Source organism: Notolepis coatsorum (genome assembly GCF_963971535.1).
Source record: "Notolepis coatsorum genome assembly, chromosome: 12".
Classification (NCBI taxonomy): Eukaryota; Metazoa; Chordata; class Actinopteri; order Aulopiformes; family Paralepididae; genus Notolepis; species Notolepis coatsorum.
This window is the reverse complement of record NC_140176.1, coordinates 66466007-66487552: the sequence shown is the minus strand read 5'-3', so window position 1 is coordinate 66487552 and position 21546 is coordinate 66466007. Positions and strand designations below refer to the sequence as shown.

The 21546-nt window shown below is 42.8% G+C and overlaps 1 protein-coding gene across 1 annotated transcript in view; it reads left to right on the top strand.

The window, feature by feature from the left end:
* The window catches only part of drd3 (dopamine receptor D3), a gene marked incomplete at its 3' end in the record, with an annotated part of 281359 nt that overhangs the window by 88259 nt on the left and 171554 nt on the right, over positions 1 to 21546 (top strand). Inside the window, exons 4-5 of the mRNA XM_084325856.1 lie at positions 2317 to 2453; positions 6563 to 6756. Of these exons, the coding sequence (XP_084181982.1) occupies positions 2317 to 2453; positions 6563 to 6756 (331 nt within the window). The remainder of the gene's footprint in view (positions 1 to 2316; positions 2454 to 6562; positions 6757 to 21546) is intronic.

The window sequence follows — 21546 nt, the reverse complement described above, 5'->3', positions numbered from 1 at the left end:
TAGTGTGGTAGTGAAAGGGTTAATGGAATCTGGATGATTGTCTTTCTTGACATTGTTTCATGATGTATAGATGTTCTTAAGGAACAGCACCCACATTACATAAGTAATAATATTCCAATATGTTATTTCCATGGCCTAGGAAAGTTCAATCAATATTTGTGAACATGAGCTACTGAGTATGACTCAAACCTGTGATGTCATCAGGTATAAATTAATAGGAGATTGATTTTGTGGACCTGTAAATGGTAAATGGCTGCATTTATATAGCGCTTTTATCCAAATCGCTTTAAAATTTGTTCCTCACATTTTACCCATTCACACACATTCACACACCGATGGCAGAGGCAACCATGCAAGGTGCCAACCTGCTCATCTTGCTCAAGGACACTTTGACACGCTGTCCGGGAGGAGCGGGAATCAAACCGGGAACCTCTGGATAACCAGACGACTGCTCTGTCAGCCCCCACCTGTAGAATGTTTGTTTTCCTTTGTATACCCAAATAAGCTTAATTCTCAGTAGTGTTCTCAGTTCTGAAAGAGCAAATGGACGCATGTAGTCAGAACTTTCCCCAGGGTGTTCTCAGTGTCACCCACACTATTTTTCACAATTTTCATTGTCTATGGAGCAGCTTCAGACTTGATGACATCACAAATTTAACATTTACTAGGATTTTGGAGAGAGTTTTTGGACTGTCTTTTTTTTTTTGATCCACTTTTTCTCCCATTTTTTCTATATTTTCTCCCATCCCAATTTCGTATCATCCAATTCAACCCTCCCCTGTCACGAACGCTGTTTCTTGCCTCCCACAAGCCGGCTGCAGTGAGGACTAAGTCATACATAGCACAAGTCCCCTCCGGTACTTGAGGTAACAGCAGTCGCATCTTTTCACCTGCGCAGCTCGACCTCTCGGTGTCGAGGAGTAACGCGTGGGAGGCTCACGCTGCCCCCGACACTTCCTGATTCTACTGCGCAGGCGCACCAACCGACTTGTAGGAGTCGCTTGTTCACAACGTTCGATCCCCACCCTTCAGTTTTTCCCTCCCCGTAATACGGCCAATGTGTATTACTGCGGACGACCAGCCAAACTGAAAAACAATGTGGAGAGCTGGATTCGAACACGCGAATCCTAGCGTCTCCACACTGGTGGCGAGTGCCTTAGACCACTACACCACCTAGCCGCCCTAGTTTTTGGACTGTCTTTAGACCATAGGAATAACATGTATGAATTGTGAAATTTGGTGTAGTTCCCCTTTAAGTTTCTAATATGATGGACTCTTGGAGGATTAGCCTTCAGGGCTAAAAGAGGTGCGAGCTGTCTTTTTGGATAGACTGAGAGGACTCTCCGCTTGCGACAAAACGACCCCTATCGCTTTAAGAGGGAGAGTGAAAGGGTAGAGTGGGTAGAATGTTGGGTGAATGTCAATCTTGGGTCGGACAGGGGTCGTTCATCCCAGCCCACCACTGACCTCTTCTATCTGCTCATACTCATTACGATTCTTGGCATATACAGGCACACTCCTACGCAGAGCTGTCTCTACGCCTATACATCACCACCAAGATCTGCCCCGAGAGGGCAAACATCTGCACCGGCTCGGAACATCCGCAAACAAATCAGTGTGAAAGAAAATGAGGCTTTGAATTTTGGGTGTAAAGAGTATCACGAATAACCAAAAATGAAGCTTGTCTGAACACTTAGTGAGTTATGCAGTGATGTAGTTATCCGAAAAGTAAACCGACTATAGTTGCTAGGTCTTTTCTGCGTAAGGAAACCGTACATTTTATGGCTGCGTTCATCGTCATTTCCATGGACACAGTGGCTAAATAAGGCTTAAAATTTAATTATTTAACTTTGTTCAACTCATTTCCGGTTATTTTTTTATAAAAAAAAGACAAAGAAATATGGGCAGAACAAGGATACAATATTATTTATTCAATATGTTAAAGGAAAATATGAGTTAAGATAGCACCTTTGGGCAGAGATGTTTGACTCTCATTCCCTTTCCCCTGCACATTTTTGTTTCTTAATTCATTAAAAAATTCTCTCAGCCCTCAGGCTGCTTTCCACAAACTTTCTCTGACGTGTGTGTGTGTGTGTGTGTGTGTGTGTGTGTGTGTGTGTGTGTGTGTGTGTGTGTGTGTGTGTGTGTGTGTGTGTGTGTGTGTGTGTGTGTGTGTGTGTGTGTGTGTGTGTGTGTGTGTGTGTGTGTGTGTGTGTGTGTGTGTGTGTGTGTGTGTGTGTGTGTGTGTGTGTGTGTGTGTGTGTGTGTGTGTGTGTGGGTGGGTGCGTGCGTGCGTGTGTGCATTTGCATCTGCAGGTACACGGCGGTGGTAATGCCTGTCCTGTACAACACCACACAAAGCTCCAGGAAGAGGGTGTCAATGATGATCGCCACCGTCTGGGTCCTGGCCTTCACAGTCTCCTGCCCCCTACTGTTTGGCTTCAACACCACAGGTCAGAACACCATGTGTACCATGTTGTCCGAGGCTGTTGCCTAGCAGACCCCTGTTGTGATAGATGGGTAAAATCAAACGTGGACATCGGCATGATTTCACACTCTGATTCAAAATGGCACACGCCGTGGGCACTTTGCCGGGTGTACTGTACCTCCCTGAACTATGAGATCTGCGAGGAGATGAATGAATTAATGATCATTGCATTTATATAGCGCTTTTCTAGACACTCAAAGTGCTTTACAATGTGGGGTGGAAATTGCCTCCTTCACCCAACCGTGGCACACATCACATCACACCACACAATGGCTGAAAGGCTCAGGAGACAGGGATCAATATCAGCTAATTAAGGGGGAGGGATGATTAGGTGGCCTTGATGTCAGAGACCTGATTGGTAATTTGGCCAGAAATGTCGGGGAACCCCCTACTCAGCGATAGGTGCGCTGGGTTCTTTAACAACCTAATAAAATTGGTTTAACGTTTTATACAAAGGACAGTACTCCTTTGTATAAAATGCCGACTGCGCTGTGTCCCTGTCACCGTAACAGGGGGCATTGTTACTGATTAGTTGCTATGGGAGATTAACATTGGCTAGTATTGGCCTGACCTGTGCTAGCAGGTGATAAATCGATTGTCATGGTTTCTGTGGATGTTTTTGAACCACTCATATTCAACTGAATTGTAGTCAATTTGCTTCTTTATTTGTGTAAACTACTAACGAGTCGGTCAACCAGAATCTGCTAACGGGTCTGACCCTTTAGCTCATTTGGTTTGTGCGGCCGCCTGTGGGCCCTATGGTCCCAGGGTCAAATCGATTAGCTATAGCTGATATCCTTTACCGATTGAGATTTTACATTTTGATGACAGATTTTCCGTGTCAAGCTCATTGGCTCCCATTCATTCCTAGAGGAATACTTCTTCATAAAGGCAAAGAACTACGTATGGGACACGTAGCAACCGTTGTCACCTGCTTCTAATAGCGCTTCTAGGCGTTGGGTATAATGGGTATGGACTGCGCGGCTGCGCTCGGCTCACCTAAAGGGAGAGGAGACGTTCTCAACGCTATTAGCTGTTCGGCCGCAGCTGTGTTTACCCATCTGTGACATGTCTGATTGTTTGTTGTGAAAAGGCTCCATTGAGAAGTCATTCTCAGGGTTATCACTTCGTCCTATTTGCCCGTTTAGACGGCAGCAAAGAAAGAGAATGCGAACACTTCACTTCAGCAACGCCCACACTCTCGTAGTCAACAGTGCAGTGATTATTGGATATAATATTCATGGGATGTCATGGAGGTACACATCAAACCATCAACACATGGGCCACCGGAGCTGGCAAAGTGACCTGCTGTCAGAACAGGCTTCAGGCTTCTGTCTTATTCCTCCCTGTAATAATTCAAATTTGATGCACTGGTATGCTTAATGTGTATAATATTGACTATTGCTGTATCTCACCTATGGTGTAGGTATACGTGCCTCTGATGAATGTGTCTCTTTTTGTCCCCTTTTTTTGAGTGGATGGGTGGTAATATAATAATAATACACTTTATTTGTATAGCACCTTTCATGGTGGGAGGTCTTTATGTGTGAAGTTTGCATGTTCTCTCCCTGTGTTTGCATATTACGTTTTGCAAATAAGACAAATAAAACAGATAGACAACATTTCAAAGCACTCAAATCTGCCATTATAAAAATGTTGACCTATTTCTGAATCGCGCAACATTTTCGGCATTTCTGAATAATCTTCTCTGCCGGCACAATCCGACCTAGACCGTGCCGCGTCACATATGAACCTTGAGATTGCAAGGAATCCATTGATACCAAACATGTCGTGCTGTTTCTATGTTTCATGTCACGGCTTATGTTACGCGACACCTCCAATCTCTAGCCCCCGAATATAAGACGACCCCCCTCGCAGGGTGCAATTTGCGACAAAAAACACTACTGTATGTTATATTCTGGCCAATACGGTAATATAAAGCTGAAACTAAGGTATAAAGGTAAACAGGCAAGGTTGTCCAAAGGTAAGAGAGTTTGATAAAGGGCAGGTTGGGGGATCTGTCTATGTTTCCTTCCAACTCTGTGTATCCAGGCATGCAGTATTGATCTGAGGGAAGCAAGAATGTTCCAGTAAATCACCTTGGTATGGGCATGCCACTAACATGCAGCATTCCTTCCACAGCTTGGGTCAATCCCCTGTGTGCTGTAATTTTATTTAACCTTTGAATGGCCATCACCTGTTGTGACAAGTGGTTGATTTGGGAATTCGGTCGGGATATCGACCGCCCTCCTTCACCTTACAGTTCCTCAACTATCAATAAGAAATGATTGTACAAAGAGAGAGAGAGCAAAGGACAACCATCGCCTGAGGACATCATCACCGGTCAAAGGTCAAAGTCAGACATACATTTTGAATGTGTATAGAATCAGCGAAGTAGAGTGTGGTTTTTGCCGCCGTCTGCACCGGGTTACACCTACAGTATGTAGCCACGTCGATTTAGACTTTTCGTTTCTCCCAACTGGATTTGTCAAAAGTTTGATTTACCTCCTTTACCTTACTGGCTTACGGTTCTTAAACTGTCAATAAGAAATTATTGTACAAAGAGAGGGAGAGCAAAGGACAGCCATTGGCTGAGGACATCCTCACGGGTCAAAGGTCAACGGTCAACGTCAGACATCAATTATATGTACTGTAGTACAAAAGACCTAGGTCCAGTCGACTTTGAGTCAAGAGAAATTCCAAAGCTTGAGGGGGATTGAGACTCAAGAAGAGCAAGTCACAAGCTGAGTCCTATACAAGCCAGTGCATAGTATAAGTATAAGTCTTTATTTGTCATCAGATTAACACACACACACACACACGCATGCGATGGGCAACCGACAGGACCACACACACACACATGCACTGAGTCGCTGACTAAATGTTCTCTGCACCTCCCATCCCGTCGTCCTTCCCCCCAAGGGCAGCCGGGAGCAGTAGAGGTGCTCCTGTCCGTCTTCGTCAGGGACGCGACAGTGTTGGCGATCTGTTGTGCATGTTTTTCCATTGGGTTTATCTTATCGGGAGGGGAAACCCTTGCGAGAACGGGGATAACATGCAAACTCCACGCAGAAAGGCCTGGGAGATACCCTACCTGGGTAACTGGCAACATGGCAACCTGGTCTCCATTATGTTGTATCAAAGAGTTCAAAACTAAGAGTGCATTAGATTCGATTAGATTCAAATGTATTGTCATTGTACGGCAAAAGTACAGTACAACAAAAAGAAGTTGGCATCTAACCAGAGTGCAAGGTAACAGTAAAGTGCTTAAACAATATACAGTGAAACAAGTGATTATATCTAATATATACAGTATATAACGAAGCTACTGAGTAAATATGCTAATCTAATGTATGTACAGTATTATGATGTACAGTAAATACACTATCTCCGGCTCCTCCCGGCAGCGCGTCGAAGTGACACTTAACCCCTAACTGCTCCCGATGAGCAGGTCGGCACCAGACCGCCGTCAGTGTGTGAATGAGTGAGTGAGTGTGTGAATGTGTGAGTGAATGGGTGAATGTGAGGCATAAGTTGTAAAAGCACTTTGGATAAAAGCGCTATATAAATGCAGTCCATATATATTCAGATATAGATAAAGTATATATACAGTGTGCACAGTGTACAGAGTGGCTATGTATACAGGTATGTAAACAGGAATATATGCAGATATATTCATGCAGATATAGATACATTTATATACGGTATACAGTGTTATTGTACATGGCTATCATACAGTGTTATGTGGATAGACTATTATGGAAGTCATGCAGCCAATTTATCAGATCAGATAGAGAAAAATGTACATTGTGGATCTTGTGAAAATTATTAGACAGCATGAACATAAATCAACATATGACCTTGACAAGTCATGAGTCATGACAAGGGGTAATTTTAATGAACAAAATAAATAAAAGTCATATTACCAAAAACAATTAGCACTTGGGTCCATGTATTTAACATGTAAAATGTTATTCTGATGAGATGAACGGACCCCCCTCACACACCCCATATTCAGCCTTCGTACCCCCCTTAACCCAGTCCCTATATCATTGTGTTTCCCCCTCCTCTCAGACGACCCCATGGTTTGTTCCATCTCCAACCCAGACTTTGTCATCTACTCCTCGGTGGTGTCCTTCTACCTGCCCTTCATCGTCACCCTGCTGGTCTACGTCCGTATCTACGTCTTCCTCAGGATGAGGAGGAAGAGGATCGCCTTCCGCCAGGCCAGTGGGAAAATCGGGCCAGACATGAACCCGCATTCTGTGGTGAGCAGTGATGCCACAGATTACTTGTAAAAGTAATCCGATTACTGATTACTGATTACTCCTTTAAAAGGTAATCTTAGTTACTTTACTGATTACTTGATTATCAGAGTAACTTAGTTACTTTGAAAGTAACTAGGTTACGAAGTCGTCGTCCCTGCTGCTGCCACAACATAAGAATGACAAAAAAAAATTTGTAAAATGTACTCAGTTTGAGTAAAATGTACTAATAGGGCAGGTAGGCCTATCTTGCTATCTATAGATCTATAGATTTCACAAAAGATAAATGGTCAATAACACCACATGTAGGCTGATATGTAGCCTACCTTTGAGGCCTGCCCCATTCAGATATGGTTCTACGTTATTATTATTTATTATTGTGTGAATGAATGAATGAATGAATGAATGAATGAATGAATGAATGAATGAATGAATGAATGAATGAATGAATGAATGAATGAATGAATGAATGAAAACTTTATTTAACAGATTGCAGAATGGGTACAATACAGTACGGCTCAATACACACAATTGTTAAGGGGATGCAGACCAGAGAAAGACGTTTGTCTTGTTTCCATCAGGGTCCCCCATTTTCAATTCATATAGACATTTATGACATACACAACATACATGACATTTATGGCATAGGGACATATAGGTATTTAGTACTGATACATTTGTGACATAAGCGGTATTCAAATATACAGTACTGTTACCCCTAGATCATGACAGACAGAGTATACATATGATGGGGAGGGGACTGTACATTAGGAGGGGGTGGGTGGGTGGGAGGGAAATATATACGGCGGGGAGGGAATATATATACTGCAGTGTTGTCAGTGTGCTACTGACAACCTACAGTAACTGCAGTATGGTGTTCCATGTTCATGAATTATAGTGCAATGCAAAATATGGAACATACTGTTTGGCTGGTGGTGCAGCTCCGAGTCCTGTAGAAGTCGACGGTTGTGCTGTATATTCCATATGCGGTAGACAGTATTTTGTTTCCTCCGCAAAGTGAATGTTTTTTTCACCCGGCTTAACAAACGTTAAGTAGACTAGTGAACTTCCAGTGCAAGAAAGCGTTACGAATACGAGCGCGAGCTTCTCCCTGCTAGCGCGCAGTTTAGGTCAGCCTGAAAATAACAATAACAGCCGCGCCCACCAGCATGGCTCAACACGCCAGGTTGCGTGCTGTGACGTCACTCCCCAATACAAGGAAAAGCTTTCCAAACATATATTTGACTGTCGAAAACGAAAGAAAATACTGCATTCCGCCTGCATTATGATGAGATAGTAACGAAATAGTAATGCACAGCCACTTGGACAAGTAACTGCAATCAGATTACTGGCTTGTAAAGATTAACGCGTTAGATTACTATTTTCGGGGAAAAGTAATCAGATTACAATAACGCGTTACTTAGTAACGCGTTAGTGGCATCACTGGTGGTGAGAGCGCTATCATATCCTTTACAGAAAAGCCACGTGAATTGAACATGTGTTGCCTACATATGTGTGATTTCTATGGTTTCACTTGTAGGCATAAGCTTAGTGGGAGTACTACATCATTAGCAAGGACGAGTTTGGCGCTGGCTTCAGTTAGGGCCAATCACATCAGCTCCCCCATCCCCTTTAAAAACAGTATTGACAATTTAGTAATGGCTGAGAAAAGTCTTCACCAGGTCAAAAGAACTTCAACCAAGAACAAATTGTGGAGGTCCAGCGGCAATATGCCCTGCCTGTATCGCTCATGGCATCATTATAGGACAAGTATATCATATATACCCCACGTCATCCCAATCCCCGTCATACCACACTTCACATGTTCCATACACATGGGTTTATACACGTATCACTTTCAGTAATTCAGTTTAACATATATAACACAAATCTAATTAAGATCTCCATAGATTGTGACCAGACAAAAAAGAAGACTAATTTCAATATGATGCTACAGGAAGCAGCGCACAGTTAGATTATACCAATAGACAGGCCTATCTCACAAAAGTCACACTGCATTTCATATTCGAAAATAATTTTCCAGCCAGCCCCAAGTATAGTCTACACACCTGAAGTTTCGACAGGCCCTCATCAATCTTCCCCACAATCCAGCACACCCTGAGGAAGACTCAGGTGTGTGGACTATCCATTCTGCTGGCTTGAAAATGTCATTTGTTTTATATGAGCAAGAAGATACCACAAATGTACACTTGTTAATTATGAGATTTAGATTTGATTTCTGCTTGATTGCGAGGACTCCTGTATAGCCTTCGCTATTTTCAATTTTGTTGTGCTCACGGTTGAGCCCTCTAGAAATACCCATTTCTTATGTACAGAATGTTTACCTCTATATGAACCAGTATATTCTATAAACAAAACAGAAGCAAAAAGGGACTAGAGGGACGTCTAGTTAGGACGAATAACTGTAATGGAATGTCACCATGATTCAAATCGACTGATTCTGAGCCACACCTGAATTTAATAACCACAAGTGCAAAGCTTAAATAGATTAAGATTAAGAGATTGAAATGTTTTATTAAATTACTTTTACGGCTTTATTTCAAAGTGGTCTGATACGTAGGGAGTAGGCGCAGGTAGGTGACTTCATACCACAATGAATAATAAAAGTGTACAGTGTCAGTGCCATCAGACCTTTATGGACTCCAGCTGTGCCACTCATCATGTCGCAGACGGGTTCATGTTGAGCCACAAAATTACCAAACAGGCGCAGGTGGAATGAGAGCAATAAAATAGTTAATAAGAGGAATATGATGAGCTGGTTTTCATTGAGTCATTGAGAAATAAGTGGGTGTTAAACAAGTGCGCTGGTGCACGCTGGAAGTGGGAAATGATCACCTGTAAAGGTGTTCCCGGAGGACGTCGAAAAGTGAGGGACACGCAGAAGGGAGGAGGCTGTTGACATGCAGTAGTAGGGTGAAGGAACAGGCGGTGGCACGAAGAGGGTGTGACGCGCGAGGACTGTGGCACACCATGCAAAGCAGACAACAGTGACACGCGGTAGTGCGAATGTGTAACATGAAGTGTGTGGCACGGTGGGATGGGCAAGGAAGTGGAAAGGGGGAGCTAGTTGAACTCTCCAACATTGCTGTTGCCACGAGAGACGGAAACCTCTGCGGTAGAAACTCTCCCCCTCCCCCTCTAATCCAATACCCTCCGTTGTTTCTCACCTTGACCTACCCTCCCCCATCCCCCATTTTCCCCACTACACCCCTCCTCTCTCCACCCGGTCACCCTTCCCCAGCCCCTCCCTTTGAATCCCCCCCCCCTCTCTCACCTGGTTACCTAACCCCACCCCTTTTATCATGTATAAATATCGACATACACAGTGAATCTGGGAGCCACTTCCCCAGGCCAGGACTTTCGGTTGGGTCCTCTCAAGCCAATCTCCTATTTGACCTAATACATTTGTAACAACCAACTATCTGACCAGCTAATTATTTCCTCCGACATCCACAACACCTCCTTATCATGAACAGCCCAGGAACTCTTTCTTTTGTTAGAAAACCAGTATTCTTTTGTTTTGTCACCGAACCAACCAACATATACTGTTAAAAATAAATACTCGCGTATTGACTGCCTGGTCGTTCTGCTCAGAGGAGAGCCAGACGGTGCTCGCCAGGGCCAGAGATCTTGTGTACATGATGTGGTGAGCTAACCTTACTGTTACTTCTCTTGTCTTCATCTGTTCCCCCGTTTTTTCCCCCTGTAATACACTCAGTGTTAGGGCTAGTGCTTGAATTATAGAACTTTATAGCCCTTAGAATGGCTCTAGTTGGTAACAGCGCCCCAACGACACTGCCCGTCTGCTAGCACCTGCGACTCTGCCAGGCCTTGAAATTAGAAACCCATGAAAATGACACATGTGGAATCACGTTAGCACACGTGTTCCAGGAACACATTTGGAAATGCGTGTGCATGTGAAAATAAAAAGATAAAACATAAAGATAAAACATGATGTCATGCGGCTGTTCTGTAAGGGATAAGATCCTGATGAGGACGTGGCCTGCCACGAAAACACACACACACACACACACACACACACACACACGTGCGCGCGCACTGCATTATACACCTCCATACTGAGATGCTAATTACACGTCGTGTCTCACCGGTAAGACCGCCTCACAAAGATGCATAGTATCACTATGTTAATGAAATGTGTATGAGGCCCCTCACTCTCAGCGCGGCTCCAGGCGCGATACGTGGAATCAATTACACTGAGGGACAATGAAATGGCTATAAAGAACGGTTGCCGCGTAGAACTGCCTTTGGCCGTGGATTGATAATAGGGGGATGGATTGACAGGAGAAGAGGCCAATCGAGGGAGGACAATTAAGAAACATTATGGAGAACTGCAAACCCAGGGCAATTACCTCTTCACCTCTTTATCACATAGAGGCAGATAAGAGATCGCCGACCTGTAGAGTCAAATACAGGTTAAAATAAAAGACCCTTTGGATCGTTCTCCCAGTTGACCATTACTGTTCGATTTTCCAGGCAAGTGGGTTACGGATTCTGTCCTTTGATCACATCCTTCACCTTGTAGGGTCGGTCCCAGGGTCACATCTGTTGCAGCAAAGGGGTGGCCTTGCGGTCACATTGCTCGATCACCTGGGCCCAGGAGTTCAAAACATTGAATCCCTATTGATTGATTGATTGATTGATTGATTGATTGATTGATTGATTGATTGATTGATTGGTTGATTGATTGATTGATTGATTGAAGAATGTGATTAACAGATTGCAGAATGGGTACAGTACATTACGGCTCAATACACACAATTGTATTGTGTGTATTGTACATCAGGAACAGTGTATTGCACTACTAAAGCTACCTAGCATGTCCTATATGCTCTGTAAATACTATGTACAGATACCGAGATGGCACACCATGTACCTGTTTATTGCACTGTTGTTTTTTATTGGATTCTATTATATGTTGTACCACTGTATTTTTATTGGATTCTATTATATGTTGTACCACTGTATTGCACATCGTCGCGGGCAAGACCAGCCGCATTTCATTGTATACCTGTATGCCGTGACAATTAAAACTCTTGACTTGACTTGACTTGATTGTTAAGGGGATGCAGACCAGAAAAAGACTTTCATCTTGTTTACATCAGGGTCTCCCATTTTCAATTAATAATGAGTTGAAATGAATGAATACAAATCTGATCCAATCAGATGGGGATTACAAGTTTTGAACTCCTGGGCCCTGGAGATCAAGGGAGCGGTAGAGGTCGAAACCTTTAACCTTTATTTATCCACCGATGTTGTGCAGAGCAGCATGTACGCTCTTTTTCAGCAATGCCCTGCACACAGGGCCAGCCCGTGGGTCTGTTGGGCCCTAGGCGAGATCCAGAAAATGCATATGCAATAATAATCACCACGTTGCTCAACGTCCGAGAGAAACACTGTTGAAACTGGTGAAATTGATTAACCCGAAATGAATACATTCAATCATATCTTTGCAGACACCTCATTTCACCAGTCAGTGTTTCTCTCGAACGTTGAGAGAAAGGTGTGGGGGGGGGGGGGGGGGGGGGGGGCACTCGTAGTATTATATATATAAAGAAATATAAAAAAAAATATATATATATAATAACAAAATGTTTTACTATGAGTGGGCCTCCTCCCCCCTTTCGGGGCCCTAAGCGACCGCCTGTATGGCCTGTAGGATGGGCCGGCCCTGCCCGTGTACACCCGAGAACGGAACTCTGAGAGAACCACACTCGTCCTGCAGCACACCGTCCAGCCGTGAAACCTGCCCTTGTGAAGATTTAGGAGGACATCAAGTAGGGTTCGTCCAGGGTTCGATTCCCACTTGGGGACCAGGGCCCTCATTTATCAACAATTCTTAGAACGTGTTCTATTTTCATACGTAAGCACAGAATTTAGAATGTGTGTACGCACAGACATATTGGGATTTATCAACCGTGCGTACACGGGTCCTACGCTCCTCCGTGTTGATAAATACCTCTTTGTTCTACCGTCAATGCTCGTGCATGATTATCCATATATGGTAATGAAACACCCCCCATGGGATGTGCAATAATGGACTGACCCGAGCGAACTATGAGAAACTTCACGAGAGATTGTTCATGGACGCGCTGTCTAACCAAGAAGACACAACCCGTGTTATGGGATAAATAAAAGGCTGGCAGACTTGTACACGGTGATGTCAGATATCAATGGCTCCCTAAGACCATTGCTGCAATTCTGCCTGGACAGCTCAAAATACTAATAAAGACCGTTCGTTGACCACTGTTTGGCGTTGGTGTGTCATTATAACCATGCTGGAATATGAATGCCTTTATTAGTTGTGTTCGATTGGCTATAATATGATTTGTAGAGGCATCTATTTTGTTGTCGGTATTAGGTAGTGTGGGATATTTGTAGATATCCTGATGAAGAATGTTCTCAGTCAACCGAGGCTTGGATAATAACAAGGGTTTATTAACCAAACAGATAGAATTACATAGAGAGAATGGCTGAGGGCTTCCCCCAGGTGATCAGCTGAATTGACCCAGGTGAGAAGACCTCGATTGTGGTCGGGAGGAGCCCTTTATAGTTCAACAAGGGGGGTGTGTGGTCCCATTTGATAGGTCAATTGGGGGGGGGGTACAGGTTTGGGGAGAGGAATGTCTTATTCCACAGAGAGGGGGGGGGGGTGTATTTACATGAGGACATATTATACCACAATACTCACTTTTCTTTCTTATAATGTGGGTGAGATTAATGTATAATATACCAGGATTGTTTGGAACAGGTAAAAGTGAAAATAGAAAACAATTAAAATAATGAAAATTTTGGCCGATGTGATGTTGGTTGGCATAACAGTTTAAAATAGAATTATTTACATCTATGATTCATGACATGATCGACTGGACTGCGGTCTGTGTTATTTTGATATCAGAGATGTGGGAATAGATATCACCCTTTTCTTTTATTAATTGCTCAAAATACCTATGTCAATGAGTGGTCCTCAACTCTGATATCAAACCACAATTAACATAAGCTATAGCTGTGCATATATCTTGGCATACCTTCAGTCGTTCATGTCGTGACTCAGGGGAGCTAATGTGATGGTTGTACATACAGGCATCATAATAAACCAATTAAATACATGCACTGTCTCTGTGTGGTCAGAGTGCACAGGGTGAAAAAACAAAATTGTGTGCATAATTATTAGGAATAGGATTTACACATAAGGCTAATGTGTACAAAAACATTTTAACAACTGTTAACCTGGTGGTTAATAAAACTAACATGATTGATTATGGGAAACTGTTCAAAAATATATATATATATGCACATTTTATAATGATTCTTGATGAAATTACTTAGGATCCAGTTGTATTTAACCTGAGTTTGAGTGTCACTTTCATCTGTGATTGAAAGATTGATCTTTACTTAGAATCAGGCAATTTTGTAACCTAAGTAATTCAAATGTGATGTAATGTGATCATGTGACCACTTCTTCCTTCAGCAATACATTTTAGCTCATTATTACTAACCATTGTTAATGCTTTCTCATTGATTTCTTTTCATCACATCCCTAGTTCATCGTTTTGCAGATACATACAATTGTGTGAAAAGTTTCCTGCTTGTGAAGGTATTAATCTGAATGATGTTGCGTCATTGTTGACAAGGTGTTCTCTGTCGGTCGTGTGGCAGGGCCAAACAGTAACACATAAAAATTAAATAAATACATAACAATGTGGACACTGTGTGTTCAGAAGTCTCTTGGTTCACAGGTCTCTGATGATGTGTCTCTTGTTGACGATGCAGTCGGGAACATTCACTGGTCCATCATTCAGAGGGGGCCTACAGGAGGTCGCCGTCCACTCCCTGTGTACCTTGTCAAGGGTCACCGGTAACAGTCAACTATAGTGGCCTTGCAGACTCTTTTCCTGGAGCCTATGTTGTTCTCCACCACCATCACATGTCTGCCACTGTGCTCACGCTTGACCTTTATCAGGCCTTGAGGCATGGCGGTAGGGTGGTCTTGAACGTACTGTGTGGTGGTTGGTCCCCCGCTCCCCGTCATCGCGGTACCAGAGGGGCGAGGGTTTGCTGGTGTAGTGGCCTGTCTGTAGGACGCTCTCTCTCACACGGATGACAATCTTGTCATGGGAATCCATCTTGATGGTCGGGGCTTTGGTTCCCATCTGCAGGTGATGGGTTTGGTCTGCCGTGGTCTGCAGTGCCGGGGTGGGGCTGCATGTCGTCCTTTCTGTCTCTGCTCCCCTTCCTTTGGGGACGTCTGTGTTGTGTGGGCTGGTGGTTCTCCCACGGTTGTTGTCGTCGTCTCTGGTTGTGTCCGCAGCTCCTTGGCGGCGTCCCTGGTGATTCTATGCTGTCGTTCGTGGTTCAGGTCACGTGTCGTCTCACTCGTCCTGTCCTCTCACCAATTTGTGATCTGAGGATGATAAAAACTGCCTTAGAAAACTCCTCACATAAATGATTCAACGCCTTTCTGCTACAGAGGAAAATCATTTAGGGTTAATTCATTTCATTGTGTAATACCATCATGCATTTGATATCGTTTGGATCCGATCTTTGCATGGAATCAGAAAATTTCTTTTTATCTTTATAATCTGTGATGTCAAATTTAATTTGATCTTACCTCAGGATGCGTTGGGTGTATCTCAGGATACTTACCTCGCCACGCCTTCTCTGGCGTTATTCACGTCTCAGTGTGGCTCGTCATAATTTAGCATGGGGAAAAAACAAAATCTAGGCAGCCAGTTAATTTTGCATGAAAAACAATCATTCGTTTTCTCATTTACTCTTAAATAGCATTAATTTAATTACCTCTAATACACCTTGTGCATTTTGATAATCATTGTGTAAATGATTATCCTGCTTTCAACTGATACAAATAAATCTAACCCTAGCTAACCTTACTGTCATGCATTTGTCCTAATAAACTAACCTACACTGTAGCACTCAACACTTTGATGACCATTGTTACTCAGCTGATAGAGTTGTGCCCTTTTTGATGTCCTGTCATACAGACCCTGTGAGTCGCTTTTGGATAAAAGTGTCAGCTAAATGATCAATGTACGTGTATACCTTGTACATTTAGATAATTGTGTTTCAATTTTGGTGGTGGTTGATATTTTGCAGTCATGGAAATGTATTAGTTGTTAAAAGAATAGTTATGAATGTTATTGGTTATAAAGCAGAAAATAGAAGGAGGGGATAGCATGCAAGTTATGTTATTTTGTTAGTATGGGAAATATGGTGCCTTTCATGACTGCAAATTCATCACTAGTGTCTGATTCATGTTAACTAAGTGGTTCTCTGTTGCCATCCACCGCCAGGTGAGTCCACCAAGTCTGTGGTCACGAGTGCAGGCATTTGCATTGCTTTGTCTCCCAAGTGCCCACTCTGAATATCGTCTGTTATCGTTGGCGTTCCTGTAAAAGAAATTTACATGTGGGTGTTTGGATGCAGATTTGTTCCAAATGGTCAATCGATTGTCTCTCAGCTCCACACGATCTTCGGTTGAGTCTCGTGGTAACAAAGAGAAAATCTGCATCTAAAGCGATACTTCCTACTATACTAAGTGGAGATACTAAGTTGAGTCTCTATAGGTGTGGTCAGACTGGCTATTTGCATTGTCTTTCAACTCCACATCGTCCTCAGCTGGTTTGAGTGAGTGTTTTAAACACTGCTTTGTAATTCAATTTAGAGTTAAATCCGTCTGCCTCTCCTGATTGTCTGCTTGCTTCCTGTAAACACAAAAATATGTTAGTGACGCTTTGACTGTCTGGGTTGTGTTGATTAGAATCCTATTTAAAACTAGCTTTATGTGACTTATAATGTGTAAATTAAAGCAACAAACACTCAAGTGATCTGAGATAGTTGTAATTTACTGTAACTGAGATGATAGTTGTGTATGTAGTTTCTACGTCAAATGTATATACTCCCTTTTCTTGACTCCTTTTGTATCACAAACAGTACTGAATTTGCAAATCTGGTATGTCATAAATGTATAGATGTAGCAGTACTGACTATCTGTATGTCATGTATGTCATATATGTCCTGATGAATTGAAAATGGGGGACCCTGATGTAAACAAGACGAAAGTCTTTCTCTGGTCTGCATCCCCTTAACAATTTGTGTGTATTGAGCTGTACTGTATTGTACCCATTCTGCAATCTGTTAATAAAGTTTTCAATTAATCAATCAAAGCATCTATATTTATGATTTTCATACTCACCGGGGAAAGCTGTTGTGTTGACGTCGTATATTATACGTGGACTTCATATACCTTTGGCCTCGGGCATATTATGATTTTCATACTCACCGGGGAAAGCTGTTGTGTTGACGTCGTATATTATACGTGGACTTCATATACCTTCGGCCTCGGGCATATTAAACCTTACCGTTCGCCCAATGATAGTTTCATATCGCACTTTTGTATGACGTCATCAGCCCATGCGACGTTCACGCGTTGTCATTCGCCTCGGAAATAACGCTTTGCAATCCTGCATACTAGTTCCGCAAGCTCTCAATAGCCTGGAATTTACCTAAACCCAGCGTTTTGTTACCGAATGAACGCGCCTGTGCATATGTGAAAACGTAAACAAACTGAAACGATAAAACTATACTTCCCAAATGGTCGTTCCCGTGGGCCGGTTTTGTTGATTCCGGAAATTACTATCCTAGTTTGTCCCGTGAGTTGCACCTCAATGTTATTCTCTGTATAACGGTACTAGTCTCTCAATGCTCGGCGCGATATCAGTCGGCATATTGTGCGCATACAAACGAGACTTTAAACAGACAAACAAACATTAATACATATAAGTTAACGTGTGTGAATATCTGACTGTATTGGATCGCTGTACGTTTAGTCGACCAGCATCTGCTGCGACAAGGCATTTATCCCTTGATATAACTACACATCGTTATTAAAGTCATAACGACCGAACCTGACTTCGAAATTTACCAGCGATATATTAGATTATATATACCTTTTAATCATATTCTCGGTCCCTTCGACCCGCGACTAATGTCCCGTTAAATGTACATTCACGTACTGCCGAGGCATCGCCGGTCTCCTTCCCGCTCTCTGTATGATTAATTGATTAATTCAATCCAAATATATCGTTTTCAGGAATGGAAGAGGTTGTGAGCTTAGTTTATTAAGCTCACGTATCTCCTTTTGTTGCCTATATTTCAGCCTGAATTAGACTTGGGTTAGCAATCCGACAACCTTACTGTGTGCCTTAGCTTTTTGTCGGCTCCGACTCGACCAGGAATAGCACTTCAACCTTTGTGCCTAAACTTTTGGGAATAGCACATATAACCCATCCTCTCAGAACCGCCTGAATAAGGACCCAGGTGCACGCGCGCCCTGGTAACGATTCTCAATACAGATCAGATATATTAATGCACATTATTCTTACTCAGCCATGATCTCAATATTTGACAACATTCTGTAATGTTCACCTGGCACAGAGAAAAGCGGGAAGGTTTTAATTCCTTGCCATACATTTTTGGTCGACCATCTATTATACTCACTTTTCTCTGTATAGCTGAAACGATACAGCACGCCGGGAGGACGCAAAAAGTCTGTCACAAGTTCGTAGACGCCAATTGTGGGATATTTGTAGATATCCTGATGAAGAATGTTCTCAGTCAACCGAGGCTTGGATAATAACAAGGGTTTATTAACCAAACAGATAGAATTACATAGAGAGAATGGCTGAGGGCTTCCCCCAGGTGATCAGCTGAATTGACCCAGGTGAGAAGACCTCGATTGTGGTCGGGAGGAGCCCTTTATAGTTCAACAAGGGGGGTGTGTGGTCCCATTTGATAGGTCAATTGGGGGGGGGGGGGTACAGGTTTGGGGAGAGGAATGTCTTATTCCACAGAGAGGGGGGGGGGGTGTATTTACATGAGGACATATTATACCACAGTAGCCTATATGAATTACATATAATAGCAGCCATAGCCTACATTATGCAACAGTAACTTGCGCATATATAATAACACATGGCACAGCCCTGCGAACCCTGCACAGTAAACTAACTTGATCATTAATCTAGCTGTTGTATCTTTACGCTTATGAAAACATTAAATAATATGTATAGGCTATAGGCCGTCGCTTTGCATTAATAGCCTATATTCTCAAATGGCATTTAATGGCTATCCGACTCCTCGCTATCCTCGCGGACGGACCAGTATACCTTTATATCATATCATATTCCTATTCATATTCATCATAGTTTACTTTATCAGCCTACCCAGCATGTAATACGTTCTTTGTTAGAACTCAACTCGTTATTATTTTGCGCATAGATTGCAGAAATACGGGAACGTTTTGATTTATATTAAAAGGCTTTGACATTGTAAAACTAAATATGTGGAATTCTGTAAGCAGAATACAAGTCATATCACCCACACGATATATGCTCTGTATCTAGAGCATGTATGCTTTTCATTCATTTAAGACACATTTATTGCAACAAGGGTTTTGTAATACACATAAACTCAACAAATAACCTGTGTTCTTGTTGCAATGCGTTTTTTATTCTTTCTTATACAGTAGGAAGGGGGAAGGACACTATATCGTGGGTGTTCATATGACTTGTATTCTGCTTACAGCTTCGAAATTCCACTTGTTTCGTTTAATGTTATGGCAAAGCTTTTTAAATATAATCAAAGCGTTCCCGTGTTTCTGCGGTCTGTGCGCAAAATAATAACAAGTTGAGTTACACTGAGCGCAGTCAGTCAGTACACCCCGTATATTCCGATAACGCTATATATAAACCATGCTGCATTCATTCAGAGAGAAAGACCTATTATTCCAAATGCTATTTATAGGGTTTTGACCATAATTACACTACTGTTGCTATTTTACAATGAACTATAATGAATTACGGTTCATACAGAACACGCCAGTGTTGAAACTAATGCACGGAAGCTTATTTCCGCGTTGTAGTTTTCATATTCTACCGGTACGCCTGCTCCGAGCTGTGCGTAGATATCTGTGCGTACGCAACGTTGATAAATGAGGGCCCTGGTTTCCGCGATGCCAGGTACCCAGGTGGGGTATCTCCCAGGCCTTTCTGTTCTGTAATGTCCCTCAGTCGGACATGTTGTTAGACATCATAAATGGTAAATGGAAAATGGCTGCATTTATATACCAGCTTTTATCCAAAGCGCTTTACAATTTGTTCCTCACATTTGACACATTCACTCACACATTCACACACCGACAGCGGAGGCGACCATGCAAGGTGCCAACCTGCTCATCGTGAGCAATTAGGGGTTAAGTGTCTTGCTCAAGGACACTTCGACACGCTGCCCGGGAGGAGTGGGAAACCAGAGTACCAAGAGGAAACCCATGCAAACATGGGGAGAACGTGCAAACTCCACACAAAAAGGCCCCCTGCTGGGATTTGAACCCAGAACCTCCTTGCTCACCCGTTTTCACCCGTTTTCCGGGGAAAAACAACTCATTCTATGATAATCGCCTTTTACTGGAATATTCCAGAACGTTGACATTTGTCTGCCTATTTATGAATCGTTTTCAAATAAACGCTAGATGATCGATAGTATGTGTGCGCACGCACGTTCGTGCCGCACGCTGATAATAGCTGCTCTCATTTCCTGATCGCTTTTACAGTCAAAACAGCTATATCACATAAACGCTTATATCTCTGTGAAAACGAGTCTGATTAGCCTAACACTGATAACATAGATTCCTTACCTGACATCAGATGGTATCCAAATGGTATATTCCAATTCCTGATCACCATCCGAAAAAATCGATAAGTGTATAGATCTAACGTGTATACAGTAGAACTCATGATCCGCGCGGCTCAGAGGCTCCAGAATGAACTCTGGTAGACCCCGGCTGCATCAGTGAGAAGTAAAATGTGGAGTCAGAAATCCGTTCTCCCATTCACTTTCATTGAGTCCATTCCAAAAGAGTGATTTACCATCTTGGAGACGATAGGGGGCGCTTTTTTCAGATTTGAGCGGCGGCAGTCCCTGGATCTCCAACGGTAGGCTCGCGTGATGCAATATGATTTCAGATCGCTAAAAAAGAAAAAAAAATAGAATACTCGGGGCGTGGCACTCAGCGGTCGGGGCGTAAACCCGAGAATAGCCGTGAGTGGCATACAAAGTGTTAAGCACAGAATTTAGAATGTGTGTACGTACAGAAAAATCGGGATTTATCACGTGCGTACACAGGTTCTACGCACACTCCGTGTTGATAAATACCATTTGTTCTACACTCCGCGCTCGTGCATGATTTTAAGTATTTGCATATAGAACCGCCCGTAATTAACCATATACGGTCATGAAACACCCCCATGAAATGTGGAAAAGTGGACTAAGCCGAGCGAAGAGAAATACGCGGCAGGCTGACAGACATGTACACGTACGGTGATGTCGGATATGATATCTATTAACTTCCTAAAGACCATTGCTGCCTGGGCAGCGCAAACACTAATAAAGACCGTTAACCACTGTTTGCCATTGGTGTCATTAATGGAATATGATCCGCGACGGATTTTCTGTAAATTCTCTACCTGCATATGATTTGTAGAGGCATACAATCTATTTTGATGTCGGTATTAGGTAGCCTATATAAACAATAATACGAGAGCATATACAAGAACAATGAATCTCACTGCCATGTAGCCTACGCCATGTGTAGTGTTACGATTATGCTTCTTCTTCATGGTGAACCCAGGTGGCAGAGTAAATATAGATGAGACAGGAGTCGACGTGGTGACGATA